The sequence below is a fragment of the Bactrocera neohumeralis genome, chromosome 2 (genome assembly GCF_024586455.1).
Source record: "Bactrocera neohumeralis isolate Rockhampton chromosome 2, APGP_CSIRO_Bneo_wtdbg2-racon-allhic-juicebox.fasta_v2, whole genome shotgun sequence".
Taxonomy (NCBI): domain Eukaryota; kingdom Metazoa; phylum Arthropoda; class Insecta; order Diptera; family Tephritidae; genus Bactrocera; species Bactrocera neohumeralis.
In genome coordinates this window covers 541,913-556,887 of record NC_065919.1, presented here as the reverse complement: position 1 = coordinate 556,887, position 14,975 = coordinate 541,913, and the positions used below count along the sequence as shown (strand labels likewise).

The following is a 14,975-nucleotide window of genomic DNA, read 5'->3' as shown; positions in this document are numbered from 1 at the left end:
TAACTACTTATAACAATCCTGTATTATTGATTAGTTTTCTTTAAAGCAGGTTTTGCCAAAGAAAGATAGCATGTACATAAGCATTAAATGTGTTATTCAAAAATCGTTTCCGCCCGCGGAAGTTGTCGATTTGAAAACTTTGAATGCCAATGAAATCAATTGTGTCTTAGATCCGTCATAATATGTTTTCAACGATAACATACAAAACTTGGTTTAGTGAACAACAACATTAACGTATGCTTTTAATATAGTATAACAGTTCTGAGAAAGCTCTTAGAATGATTACAACTTTGGGATTCAGATACACATGGTTAAACTCGACCTTTACTCATCTGTTTTTCCATGATTATGAACTTCATTTTCGAATGGTGAGGCGATGCGATGTTAAATGTGTGATTTCTGACATTCGTTAAGCTTCCTTATGACGTAATTTCGCATTATATGTTTAAACGCGCGTTTGCACTTCAGCCTTGGTCATTTAGATAATCTGAATAAAAATTCTTGATTTTGGCGTAAATTGGGACATCCCTGAACTCGAAACCGTGTATAATTTAAGAATCTGAATACAACTACAGTTTGAGCATACTTAGAAGCATTTCTTTACAAAACCCAATAATTAAATATTTGAAGAAAAAACGCGATGTTATTTGATGTTCAGTATATTTGTTTAAAAAACAGGTATATATAATAATATATAATCTTTTGTGAATGACAAAGGTTGTGCCATACATTCTCACTTCCTTAACTGTGAATAATTGCACCAAGTGAACTTTATTCAGGCATAATCATTGACTTCTTTCCACGCGAGTGCCACTAAATTTTCCTCAAAACAACAACATATTTTTATTACATTGTTTTATAATAAATAAAATGACCATGGTGCGCTTAAATTTTTATATACCAACAGGCGAATGTGGAGTTTATCCCTCGAAAGTAATATACGCGAGCTATTAAGTACATATTACATATAACATTTACATTTAATGCCTTTCTAAAAACATTATATTTAAAACTAAACACGATTTTATCATATTTAGTTCAATTACAATGTGACAACAACATTAAGTCACATAGAAATTACAACAGTTTTTCTAAAATATTTATTTGAATATAAATACTATATCATATATGTCATATATGCCATTAACTTAAGCATCTAAACTTTTGAATATCTCCTAAGTAAAAGTAAGCAGAGCAAAGCTAATTGAATGAAAAGCTCTGCCTTTTCAAACATTTAAGAGTATATTTGGTTAATTGGTGTTAAAAGAAATGTTCTTGGACTGAATAGCTTCAAATAATGTTTGCGATGTTCATGAGTGTGTGGTTGTACTTGAGAGCGTGACTACAGCTTACTTTTTCATGTTGTGGTGCATTTTGGGCACTCCATAAAAGTACCGCAAGTGGTAATCTGCGTTGTCAACATTTCTCTCCTTATCAGCGCCATTTGCTAGTACATTGTTTTCAAGTGCAGCCAAATGCACTTTGTTGGACACATTTTTGTTCAGCGTCCCTCCGCTAGAGAATGAGTCGACATTGGCACTACTGCTATCGCCACCTGTTCCCTTGTCTTGAATTCGTCGTTCCGAAGTGAATTCATTTCCCTTGGTATTTGCGTCACCTTCTTCGGCACCATTTTCAAGTGCATCGATGTACCAAGAAGTCGTCTGTCCATCCAGGTTGCCTTTGCTTTCAGTTTCGCCCAGAACGGTATTGTATATGTGAGCGGGTTCATGTAGGTAGTCATATATGGATACATCTGGTGTGTACTCCAATTGATTAGTGTAGTGTGGCTGCCACAAAGGTTGCAGTTGGAGTTGCGATTGTTGGTCATATTGGGGAGCGCGGTACGTGTACATTTGCTGAGGATAAGGGACGTGCTTGAGGGAATATTCAAATTGTTGTTGTACTTGCAATGGAAGTTTGTAGCTGGAGTCACCATCATTGTCCAGCATACGTTTACCGACGTTCTTCAATATGGCACGATTCAATTCTACCTGTTGCAGTCATGGATGAAATTCACAAAAACGGTAAATAAATAACAAATTAAAAGAGTGAATTATGCGCTCTGGGGAAATTAAAGTGCATTTTTAAATTTGATATAGTGGCTGGAGAAACTGGCAATATTGGAATCAAATATGTGAATAGGGGTAGTTTTTCAATTTCCTTGACATTCTCATCTATAACGGTAATCTATCAACCCTGGCGACTAAAAGGAACGGCTGAAGTATGATATGGTACTAATTATGTATTGATACCCTGTTGTCAATTCAACTAGTTATAAAATACTTTGCAAATTGTATGGTCTTGGTATTTTTCAAGCGTGATGTTCGTCAAGATCATTTGCAGGATTTCAGTCTAAACTAAACCAGTGTTATTCTACACATCTACTGTTGTTGGTTGCAAGATTAACAAATTGAAGAAAATCATTTTGTAATAGTAGAAACTGCACCAATAAATCTTCTATGTTTTCTTGTCTAGTTCGACTGCCACTTGTTCTGGAGTAGTTTATTTCCTGAATAGATTGATGCTACAGTGGAGATTACTTAACCATATACATATGTATGTATGTAAATATGCTGATGGAATGACTAATTGACTTTATCTTATCTTCTACGTTCAACACGGCGCTATTCACCTTCTCGCTTATGTCCGCACTCACATACAAGCATCACACATGTATGTATGTATATACGAATTCTGTATTTTTGCTTGGGTAGCTTTATTTTGTTTTCATGTAGTTGCAACAAAAAATGCGGGTGTCTACCTCACTATGCTCTTCTCAACACAGATGTAGAATGACATTGACGATGAGTTGACAAATCAATTTATCAAGCGACTCGTGTCGTAAAGTGTGCCTGCTGATGCGTAGAGCCATCTCTGGAGACGAGTATAATATTAGATATATTATTAGATGCATGGCATACGAAAACTCTTTCATTCTCAAATATCAATGAATAGTTAATTGATTTGTAAGTTTGAAAATAGAAAATCCATCCCTAAGCAGACTTGTGAAGAAATTATATTGAGAGGTTGATAATTGTCATTGCATAATTTTTATAGCAACATGTAGAGAACGCACAGTGCCGAAGAAATGATTATAATGTTGCTGATAAGTCTGTACATTCTTATGTTTTTTCTATTTCGATTACCTGTCTTGTATTCTCCTTCATTTGCCTTCGAGCAATCTCTAGTAACAAACGTTGCCGTAGCACATCCAAAGGATTCACGATTGACAGTGATGGTTTGTTCCGTTTATCCAGCGAGAAATCTTTCTGTAAATATAAAGAATAAATAAAGCAATAAATATGGATCCCTACAAACATTCGCAACAGGCTAACATTTGTTAGGTGCTACATACATACATATATACATATGTATGTGTAGGCTAAGCCTTTACCAAAATATCTGTGCTTGTACTGCTACAAATGGATGCGATGATGTTTCAGTTTCATAATGGCATTTTCGAAATTGATAACGATGTTTTTACAGTTACTCAACTAAAGTCAATTTCATTATGCGCAGTTATTACGTTCCTGCATTGATTTCATGCCGCATGCATAGTACATATGCCTATAAAAGTAGCCATGTCATGCGAAAATGCATACGAGCAGACTGTCACCAACCAATGTGTGAACGGCCCAATCGCCCCTCGGATTGATATAACTCTCTTATCATTGTTATGCTGTTTATGCCTGCATTATGGCCGAATCTGCCGGTTTTGATGATGGCAGTTGTGCATCGCTGAACGCAAAGTCGTTAATAGGTACAGTAGACCTGGTCTGAACAATACCAGTCTGATGAATTTTCTTATTCTTCTTTACTCGAAAATAATATATGAATATGTGCATTATACGAGTATCTGGTTAGGGCTGCTTATAAGCACCAAAAACCTTGAAGTATTTTAATTAGTGCAAACGCGTTGGCTTCGAAAGTCGTCACAAATCAGTTGTACGTACATACATATGTACGATTTGTTGTACGAAAACTAGTCCTGTATAGAATTGGTTTAAATCCTTAACTTCAAGCCTAGCAGATCACTTAGTCAGACAAATGCAAAACGAGCTAATTATTTGAGAGTTTAGAGAAGCTACTATTTGAGCACAAAAAATATTATAATATTTCTTTTCAGCAAAATAGAGAATAAAAGCTTGTGCATTGGAAATTAGCCCAATCACGCATATAAACTTTTGTTGACTTTTGAGTTTTATAAACATAAACAAGCCATACATACGTGGCGGGTGGTGTTCTTCTTACTTCAATGTCGCACGTATAATCTGTGCATACATTTGTAGCAGTGCAAATATAAAGAATGTTACTGTGCATTTGCGCCATCATGTCTGTGCGGACTGGACGCGATGCTGCTTATTAAAAAGTTTGTGACTTATGCGAGTACGCGGAATAAACAGGAGTTGTGAGGAGAGCTCAGAAAATTTTCAGATACTTAGGTTGTATGAATGTGTGTGTGGTATAAAAACGAATATAAATGGCATAAAGGTATCGCATGGAAAACTCATGATTATGTTGCTGATTCAGAAGAAAACAAGCGTAAATGAGGATTATGCTCGGCTCATTTGGCGTTAACAATTAGCTGTCAAATAAAAGTTTTAACTCACGATCGTAAAGGGAAAGGGACGATTGTGTTTTCAAAGCGAATTACCGGAAAAGTTGTGTTGCTACAATGGATGGTGAGCAATATGCAAAGAATCTGTAATTTGTCTTAAATAAAAATCTACAAAGAATTTGTTAAGCAAAATGTTCTTATCGCCGAAATCGCTGCTGTTGACGCAGCCCCTATGAAACAATGGCTCGCCGTTTAAAAAATGATTTGTATTACTTTGTACGGTCTCCGTTATTACCTTAGTACGGAAGGAATAATTGGTGTTAATTAAATAAAGAAGAAGAAGAATAATGTTAAGAGCTAAATATAGTTAAATTTATGCCGCTGGGAAATGTCTATAAAAACGCAATTGTGAGAATATCTACGACGTCGCTATGACTTAAAGTGTTAAACTATTCGGGCACCTATGTATGTACATTCCACTCGAAATAATTTATTGTTCCATTTTTGTGTGTTTTGGTGGCAGACTCGCTTAGCTCTTTGATATTGATGTCACGGTAAGATAGTAAAGACTGATGTGTTCAAGTTGCTCTATAACTTTGGTGCACAGAACGCGAGTTTTGGAAATAAATTTCCACGATCTTTAAGTTTTCCAAGGTAATTTAACAAAATATATTGAATATAAATAAATGTATATTTTGACAATTTGGTTTTACAGCTTATGTATAGGTATTTGTAATAGGACTATATTCTGATGCATTTTTACGGCACTGGAGTGTATAAACAATAATCAATATGTGCTTTCTTTATGTACATACATCACAATAGCCCTAAGGTCGCCGTGCATTCTTCGTTAATCAATATACACCAATACAACTATTTTCTCTGAACTGAAACCACCTTTTGAAGTGGTCCAAAATCGTATTTTACTTACCTGTATTAACTTGACGTCCGCGTAGTCGAGAGGGTACCCGACAATACTGCTGTGGTGGTACCGTTGTTGAGCCGTACACACGAGCCGCGCTGCGCAAATCAGAACTATGATGGGGCAAAGTCTAGTAGCAGCTTTCATAGTTCTGCAAATAATAAAATAGCATAAATAAAATCATTGGATTTTCGTCGTTATATACTACATAGAATTTCTGGGAAATTTTTACGACTTTTTATAACATTTTCCGCAAATAGTTTTTGGTGATTTATTGTCACATAAATCGTAGCGATGTAACTCTCGACTTGACTCATATGAACATACATACATATGTACATATACATACATATGTATGCTTCGGACGACGGATTTACCATTAAAACTGCATATAGACATCGCAGGCACATTTGCTTGATGCGGTCATGAGGAAAGTTGGAGTGAGTGATTTGTGATGACGTTATGAATGAAAAGTGAGCTAAACTAAATATGTACGTAAGTGTATATAATTCCAGGCCTAGCACTAGTTTGGAGACAACTCATCCCTTTTCGGTGTGATTGTCAGCGGGACATTGACGAGCAATTCATAATTATCAACATGTACCTACGACGGACATGGCGGCATCTGATGCAGCAATATTTAATTGTATTTAAACTAGCTTTTATTCACTGTGTAATTTAATTTGCCATTTATTAAAGGCCCTTTGCTTCTTTTATGTATGCAGTTATTTATGTTTAACTGAAACAAAATTACTCTACATAGTTTCTGACATACATTCCATAGTAGATTTGTCATTATCTGTATTTTTCATATCTATTGATGCTATCGTCATTTAATTGGATCGATTCCTTTATATATATTTCAATAAAGATAAAATCGTTTCTGGTAAAAAACAGACAAAATGATTATTTGAATTATTATTAAAATAATGTTTCGAAATGCCTGTCTCAAAACCTTAAAGATAGCAGTTATTGAAACCAAATTTTATTCATGAACAATTTGGGGCATTAGCCTGTAATGATGGCAGTAACTTGCAGAGGTACATAATATGACAGCCTTTATTCCATGTGTTAATATTCTGAATGGCAAAGGTCTACTTCCCACACTTCGATATTGAGGTCTACAGGTGCATCACCATCCATTAACTCAACATCATATGCTCCATCAGTCAAGCAATCAGAACGGCATTCTAGTAGTATTTGTTTGAAAGCTTTGATCGTGTGCGCTTCAATAAAACGTTGTCGATTTATTTGTGGGTTACATATACTTACATACATAAAATGCGCTTATGGGTGCAAGTCCATGCATACATACTATACATATTTACATATGTATGTACCATATAATATTTTAAAGTTGCGCGTGTATATGCATGAGTGTAAATGTAATGAGAGAGTGTGTGCAGTTCGACAATTGCCACTGATGCATTTTGTGCTGTCATTGCCATGCATGAGGTTTCACTCGTTCGTCTATTCAAGAAGCAATCACCAACACACATGAGCGCGCCGCGAGTGTATGTGCCTTTTTTATTTATTCAAACATCACATAGACATACAAGTATGTATGTACATACGCACAAATAACAAATAAATACATAAATTTCTAATAAAGCCATGACATGTCTATATTACTTTGTTGTAGACCAGCTGAGCTTCCGAATTTCGTAATATCAGTTATTGACACAACAATAAACATTGCTGGTAATATGCCGTTAGTTTTTACCCATTTACACACGATTTAAATTCTTTTTATATGCATACAATATGTACATATGTATGTATATGTAAACAAACAACGATGGGTTAATTAATTCATTTATCCTTTGAAACTGTAACCAAGAGCAATTTATATTAAATTGCTAATTAATCACATTTATTGTGAAAGATATGATACTATTATATGTATGCATGTATATGGTTAAGAATTGCAACGAAATGTGGCACGTGATTTCTGTAATTTTCAATTCTAAAACAAACAATATTTACATACATATGTATGTACATACAAACATTGTACATACAACAAGTAGGCTATCTTCACAAGTACTTCATCATATTTTCAATACATTTGAATTATTTGAAACCGCGAATAACGACCATTGTTTACACCCTATTCCGGATATTCCTGTATTAGTTTGCACATCGTTGTCTGAAAATTTCGAACAAATTTCATTTTATTTTGAAATTATTGAAGTAATTCTCGTAGTAAATAGCGCGCATAGCTCTTTATGCAAACTCGGTAGATTCCAAAGAACAAAAATGTTGTTCCATACAAATATCTGCATACATACTTATGTATATGTATGTACATGTATACTGCTTGAGCGTACCCGGAGCTCAATGTCAGAATTGCTGTGGAAAATTTTAACAATTTCTGAACTAAAATACGCTCGGCAGTCCATATTTAGGAAATTGTATGGATCTGATAAATGAGAATTTTATCAAATTGTTTGAAATAAATATTTAAACGGTGGAACCTCGCCAACTACCTCACAATATACGAGCATGCAAAATGCATCATGGTGAACTACTTATATTGGCTATTTCTTCTGATATTGGAAACACATGCGATCTTCTAAGTCATCCGAAGCGTTTGCCGTTAGTTGAATGATACATTAATATTTTTAGGTGTTTATATTAATTTGTGTTTAACTTTATGAGAATTATTTTAATTAAGATCCAAATAAAGCAAATTATAAAGATTAAACGATAAATAGACTGTCGTTCATTGGTTTCAGTTTCTTCATATTGCCCTTAAAGGCTATTTGTTCTAATTGTGTTAGTTTATGCAAGCAGGCTATAAACTAGACGCTCGGTAGGTAGCTCAGTCAATATCATCTGGGTACCCGGTCATAAAGGAATAGAAGAAAATGAAAAAGCAGACGAAACGCTGAAGACACAATTCCCCTAACCTGTCCTAGGCCATTCAGCTCATTAAAGGGTTGCTTAAAGCAATAAACCATAGAGGAACACCTCAGTTCTTCGAACACAAGCTACACAGGGCATACCACAAAGCTACTTTGGGGTCGTGTTGATGGTGGGCAGACCAAACAGCTCCTACTTCCAGGTAACGCTCCTACTTCAAGGGCATTGTAGAGTACCTACCCTTAAGATCCCAACTTTACAAAATTGGAAAACTAAATTCGGCAGAATACAGAGCATGTGCGAAAGGGGATGAGACGGTAGAACATTACCTTTTCGAATGCCCAGGCTTCAGCCGGATGAAACGGCACATATTCCACGGCGCTTCCTCTTAACAACAAACCAACCCACTAAAGGTTTTAGGACAACTTCATCATTGTTTGTAAACTACGCTCGAATTTTATTTAATCTTCAAAAAAAATCGTCAATTCTTCCATCTTGCTGAAAATTATAAGGTTTTCGAAGTTGGCGAACGCAATTTACGTCAACTTGACATATGACAGCGCAAGATAATGCCCTTTTCTGTCCTTTAATACATTTTATGCATACTTCATTTGCGAAAAATCCTTCGGCAAACTTGTAGACGAAATTCACCCAATTTATGTCTCTTTATCTCCATTTTCATTACGCCACTTTTTTGTACAATGTATTAAAGTATATACTTACATACAAATGTATGTGCACATGTCACAATTATTTCAAGTCTACACATTTAGGAAGTAAACATATGTACATACATTCTTACATATGTACATGTAATACGAATGTATGTGTTATATAAGACATGTTTTCCACACGTAAATCTATTTGATTTGTGTTATTTGATGAACAAACCTGGCCTCAATCGATTATATCGCTATTTATTATGAATTTATTTTTCTTTCCTTTTCAGAGCAAAAGGATTTGTATGTACATACATATGTATGTACATAAGTATGTACAAATATTCGTTAAACCTTATCTGAAAATCGTTCTACACATAGTGTGACTATTACATTTGTGCGCAAACCATAAAGCCCATTCCGATGTAACTCATATGTATGTATGTGTGTGTGTTTATCACAGCACTATTCAACTACATACAAGTATGTCGAAGGAACATGTGTAGGTGCAGACTTTGGCGTTGCCTTTCTCCTTCAAGCACAGGTGAAAAATTGTTTGCTATTTGTCAGTTTTGAGTGCGCCTGTGGCTAATATGTAAGTGGTTTTTATTTTCGTTCTCGGATATTTACAGGATAAATCCAAAGTATTTTTCAGCAGTTTTTTTGTTTACATTAACAGCTACATACACAAGTGGTATTTTACAAGAGAATCGTAGTTAAAATACAATTTCTAATCTAACCGATCACTGCTCAGTTTTATATAGTGTTTGTATACTTTGCATTATTATTATGAGTGTGGGTTCGTAAAAATTACCGGCATATACCAACAAAGCTTTGCTTTAACTTTCTTTAAACAAACTTTATTATTCTATTATCCTTTTGAAATTTATGCCTATTTCCATTCCAATTGTGGTAAAATAGTTTAACCCAAAGCGCCATTTGAACTTAACATGAAAAGAAATTAACCTTAAATATATAAACATACACACATGCATAGATGTAAAATGTGATCTCGGCGGAATCAAAACTCACACCTAATCTCTAACGAACGCTTAGAAACCTCCCCACTTGAAGACAAGAAAGCCGCACAGATCGTCGACGGCTCACATTGGAATGCATGCGACTTTTTATACAAGTATATGCAAATCCAAGCGCTATGATGTGTAAGCGTTTGTACCCATATTTGTGGCGGATTTAATATTTGGGCACAGACAAGAAACGAAATGCCGAACGTGACGCATTGATTCCTATTAATAGATTTGTCAGCCTTTTTACTATTCTTAGGATATTGATTTTTTAGCATTTAAGGCAATATTTGCTCTTTTATGTAGGAGGAATCGCCAGTCAAATTGTTCTGAATCTACAAATGAGTTTTATTTCAACTAAAAATTAATTTATGTTTCGATTGGAGTATCCTTTATCTTAGATAAAGGATGCTAGTTTTGCATAAGTATAGGAGGCTAACAATAAATAGTGCTCATAAGGATTTGGAAAAGGTGAGCGAAGATAAAAATCCGGAAAGAGTGAAATGATGAAAGAACTAAGAAAACAAGGTTGTTTACTTGTTACATATTTGTCTTTCAACAAATGCCATAGGATAATTTGAAATATTTAGAGAGACTTTTCATTCCAATAATTTTTAGCGAGAAGTTTCTATGCAATCTTCCTTATTCCGGTCCTTTTTATTAAATGTACTCTAGATACAAAAATGTGCAGCAAATAGCTTATACTCAGTATAGCAAAAAAAAAAAAAAATTGAACAGAAAAGAGCTTGCAGTTATTTTCCAGTGGTACAATTAAATTCCTTCACTTTTTATTTTCTTCTTGCTACATTTATGCTTTCAGTACGTTTTTAATTTAATGTAGCCAATTCTTGTTAGTCATTGAACGTAAGTAAGTGGAACGGCTCTATCTCAACTTGGTTGGCGCACTTCCGCCTGTCTTTCAAATGCTTCTCATTCATTTATTATAAATATGAATGTATGTAATTAATGTGAGTACATACGTACATACGTTCAGACGTGCACAAAGTAATTACACATCTACATATACATATATTTCTCCAGACATAATAGTGTCTACTAGGCATCACCGCCCAATTTTCCTCACAAATTCACAAGTTGGCATGTGACATCTACGCTTTCAGCGATATTATCGTTCTGTCGACTTAAGTGCTGTACTTCTCACTTAACATTAATGGATTCCGAAAATGATTTAATTTAATAAATTATTTCAAGTATTTGAAAAGCAGCCAATAGACCTATTCTCCGCATTCGTCAAGCGTATCGCGACTGTAAATATTTTCTTTGATATTAATTCAATTCAATTGGAAGATAACAGCGTCATAAGCACTGTTGAACTTCCCTAACTGTAGTACAGTTGAACTTCCCTAACTCGAACCACCATAATCTACAAAAAATCATCGAGCTAGAGAGACTTAGAGGAAGGAAATTTAACTTCTATTGCCAATTCAAGAGTTCGAGTTATGGAGAACTTCGAGCCATGGAAGTTCGAACAATGGAAGTTCAACTGTATTTGTAATTTCTGTGATACTTTAACGCTTTCAACTTTTAGTTTTTCCTTAGAGGTTGGCGAGTGAAAAATAGCTTAGAGCCAAAACATGTGTTGCTATGAAAACTTCATTGTTTGTATACGAGTAAGATACATAATATTAGTTTAATGCTTGCGGACTATGTAAATAAACAAGCCTATGTACCGGACAAGGCTTATTGTGAAGCCAATCCTGTTTGCTTAGCAACTTCTTCTTCGTTAGCCTAAGAAATTATACCCGGAAGAGCTTGATTATTAGCAATACCAATAATATATGTAAAGACAATACTTCTTTTATTTCAAAAGATTTAATTGCTTAATAGGAAAGTAGTAATAAATTTAACATTGTTATTGTAATATTAGAACAATTAAATATTTTGTTTCGAGGATTGATTCATTTGGACTAAGGTAAAGCGTAATGTATAAATACTTTAACATATCAATAACACTAGTTCTCACGTCATCCGAGTATATTTAAGCACCGCAAACATCGTAACGATGCAATCTAAACCGTTGGAAAAACGTTTGCTTTCAATTTTGCTGTTTGAAATTTAATATCCCATGTAACTATAAAGTTTACCAAGAGCTTTTAGTCATTTTGGATAAATAATAATAATGGAGTGATCTTTGTAGCGGTTTTTACGCGACGCTTGACATTAGTTTGCAAAGAAGCAGAGGTATTCTATTACTTCAGTAGGATACTTGTACTTTTAACGCTCTATCACATGACAACGAACATATTGTGTGAATTGAATGCTTCAGATTCTTAAGTTTATCAAGAATTCGGCATCTAAGGTGCAACTGACTAAGTTTCATTTTTGAGATTTTGAATATTAGAGTAAATAATTTAATTCTGATGATAAACCAAAAAAAAGGTGGAAATGAGCGGACCTCATTTTTTCATGAAATTTGTTATTACATCAGGACCATAATATAAAAACGAATGAATGTTTTCGTCCCTTCCACCTGCATTCTGGAAAGTAGTTTCCCCCAATGGAAAATAACAAAAGAAAAAAAAAAAATAATTAAAGTTGAAATTTTGGTGGACCATGCTGGAGACATGGAGACATCGCTTACATCCATATATATACATAGGTATATATATTCCACAGATTACTATCTATAATATCCGTGTGAGTGTGCAAAAGCAGACAATTGTAGTAATAAGCGCCAGTGTGTGTGCTTCATGAGTCCAACAGTCAGTGTGTTTGGAAGTAAAATTTTAGATATTTAATTTAATAACAGCATTTACATAGAAAGTAAAAGGACTTGTGTGTCTATGCACGCTTCGAAAGCCCACGAGTATCCGAGAAGGAGACGAAGCGTTAAATTGGGTTTCCTTATTAATCGTTTATTAAATGAGAATCAATTCATTATGTACTTTGTATGATATGAGATTTCGCTATGCGACCTTTTAACACTATGACTTATGGAACAATTTGGGCAAGTCGCAAATGCTTGCAATGCAATTTAAGTACATTCCTTTGCATGTGGAGAGTAGTATTTTATCAATCGCATTTAAATAATCTATAATTGGAAATTGGAATTTCGGCAAAACGCTTCAAGAACTCGCAAAGTCTTTAAGCAAAAGCAATTATGTCCGACGCCTGAAAGTATACCTACCGCGTTTCGTTGCTGTTGCTGTTAATCCAAAAAGTAAATTATTTGTTCAGGAATGTGGCGCTTTTGAGGGAGCAGCAGTTTCTAAGCGAATTCCACTTGTCAACACAAACGCTATTTACTTAAGCTCAGTTAGGATATTAATTCAAGTAATTTGTTGAAGACAAGCGAAGTGGCGTGTTGGTAATGTGGCGTGTTACAAATTTCACAGCGATGCCAACCAAGCTTATTATGTTATTATTGTTATTTTTTAGATTCTTTTTTTTTTTAAATTCAATAAACCGCACACTTCACTTATACGCGTTGAACGCTGTTAGAAATTCCCACACTCGCACGGCTAATTGAAATTAACGAGGCACGTTCCCAATCAATTTAAATTTGAAATGGCCAGTATTTTTCTGCCTGCCGAATTTACCACCAAAGCAGAATTTACCACTTTACAGAACTACACGGCACGTTAAGTGTTTACGTTACTTTGTTTCCGTTGCGTTCGAATATGATTCAGGCGAAATGCCGCTGTTTGCAGCGACCAAAGCAACAGGCTGACGACGAGTGAGCAACTCAGGATGAATAGCGGACTGTTGCTGGTTTTTATATTCAATGAAGTGTGCAGCAACAGCGGCAGAATTAATAGGTGAATTGTTCGGAAGTATGAAATCGTGTCGCATCGTTTCGGCTTGTTGTTCGTAAGCCATTGCGCTGGTGCGGGGGTGGTGCGGCTGGCAATGTTCTGTTGTCTTTCCGCGGCTTTTGCCATGAGCATGCGTACATTCAAGTCATTCTGTTCAGTAACATTCATTAACCAAAAGGCTTGGGATATGAATTGGTAACTACAGCAGACTGTTGCATGCAACAGTGGCCCAACGCAGTGGAATTCCAATTTGAGAAACTTTGCACGGATATTTTTTAATAGCTTGATAGTAGAAACGGATAAGAAGAATGCGTTTTGTGGCCAAATAACGGCAATATAGTATAGGTGACGCGGGAGCGCACAATGAATTAATTTGATTTTGTTGTAACGAGTGGGCGGTAAAATGAGCTGAAATAAGAGTTATAAAAAGTGGTAAAAGCAATTAACACCAGCCTCTGTTCGTTTTTTATAATTTGGTTTTGAATCATCTCTGAGCGATTAAATCGGTGTCACATGAAAGTAATGACATCAAAAGGTTGATCTACCACCGCAAAGTGACACTTTCGATTATCCATCGCACATTCATATGCTTGTGCTATGTAAGCTTGTGTAAGAGTGTTTTGTTAAATTTATTATTAAAAATTTTAATTTGTGCGCACTTCGCAACACAATCCAATAATGGAAATTTTCATTGGTGACTCTATGCGCTTAACTTTCAATTTTCACGCACAATTAACCTTCCCTATCTCGAGCTTGGTCGGGGTGTACATGGACAGTGCAATGTTACTCATACGCCCTGTCGCTCAGCCCAGACTGACGAAAATCGCCAATACTGCAGCGAGTTTTTAATTACTGTGCTGTCAGCAAGCATTCCGTCATTTCTCTTCGTATGCTTTAACGCTTCATCAGAGAGCAATTCTTGTTTTATGGCATCTGCGACATTAATAACGGGGCTGTCAAAATCGCTACTGTAATTGGTTAAAGATTCGCTGTCGCCCATGATGACAGCGAACGCACACACGCCAAAAGCTGCTGTATATGCATATTAAATTCTTTACGCCTTTTGAGTTTTGTTACAATAATGACTTGATTATAAAATTTCTACCATAATCATTATGTTTTTACGCCCACTGTGTACAAGATTTATGATTTTAGGTACTTTACGTG

The 14,975-nt window shown here is 35.1% G+C and overlaps 1 protein-coding gene and 1 long non-coding RNA gene across 3 annotated transcripts; one reads left to right on the top strand and one right to left on the bottom strand.

The window, feature by feature from the left end:
* Positions 1–643: 643 nt before the first annotated feature.
* LOC126751623 (uncharacterized) lies at positions 644–13,757 on the bottom strand. Its single transcript, XM_050462026.1, has 4 exons — positions 13,181–13,757; positions 5,493–5,634; positions 3,150–3,272; positions 644–1,994 (listed from the first exon to the last, which is right to left on the bottom strand). The coding sequence occupies exons 2-4, from the start codon at positions 5,628–5,630 to the stop codon at positions 1,350–1,352; spliced, it is 906 nt and encodes a 301-aa protein (XP_050317983.1). The 5' UTR covers positions 5,631–5,634; positions 13,181–13,757; the 3' UTR covers positions 644–1,349.
* On the top strand, positions 1,929–2,849 carry LOC126751625 (uncharacterized). Of its 2 annotated transcripts, none has more exons than XR_007665904.1 (3): positions 1,929–2,027; positions 2,103–2,676; positions 2,739–2,849. It is a non-coding gene; the product is annotated as an uncharacterized LOC126751625 (long non-coding RNA). The 2 variants fall into 2 exon arrangements; XR_007665903.1 differs by having other exon boundaries at positions 2,103–2,680.
* Positions 13,758–14,975: the final 1,218 nt, after the last annotated feature.

What these genes read in the sequence shown, in the direction of transcription:
- LOC126751623 (XM_050462026.1), bottom strand. Translation starts at nt 5,630, where the DNA reads ATGAAAGCTGCTACTAGACTTTGCCCCATCATAGTTCTGATTTGCGCA. An exon ending in CGGACGTCAAGTTAATACAG is followed by an intron (nt 3,273 to 5,492) that starts GTAAGTAAAATA and finishes TTATATTTACAG; the next exon opens with AAAGATTTCTCGCTGGATAA. An exon ending in TGAAGGAGAATACAAGACAG is followed by an intron (nt 1,995 to 3,149) that starts GTAATCGAAATA and finishes TGACTGCAACAG; the next exon opens with GTAGAATTGAATCGTGCCAT.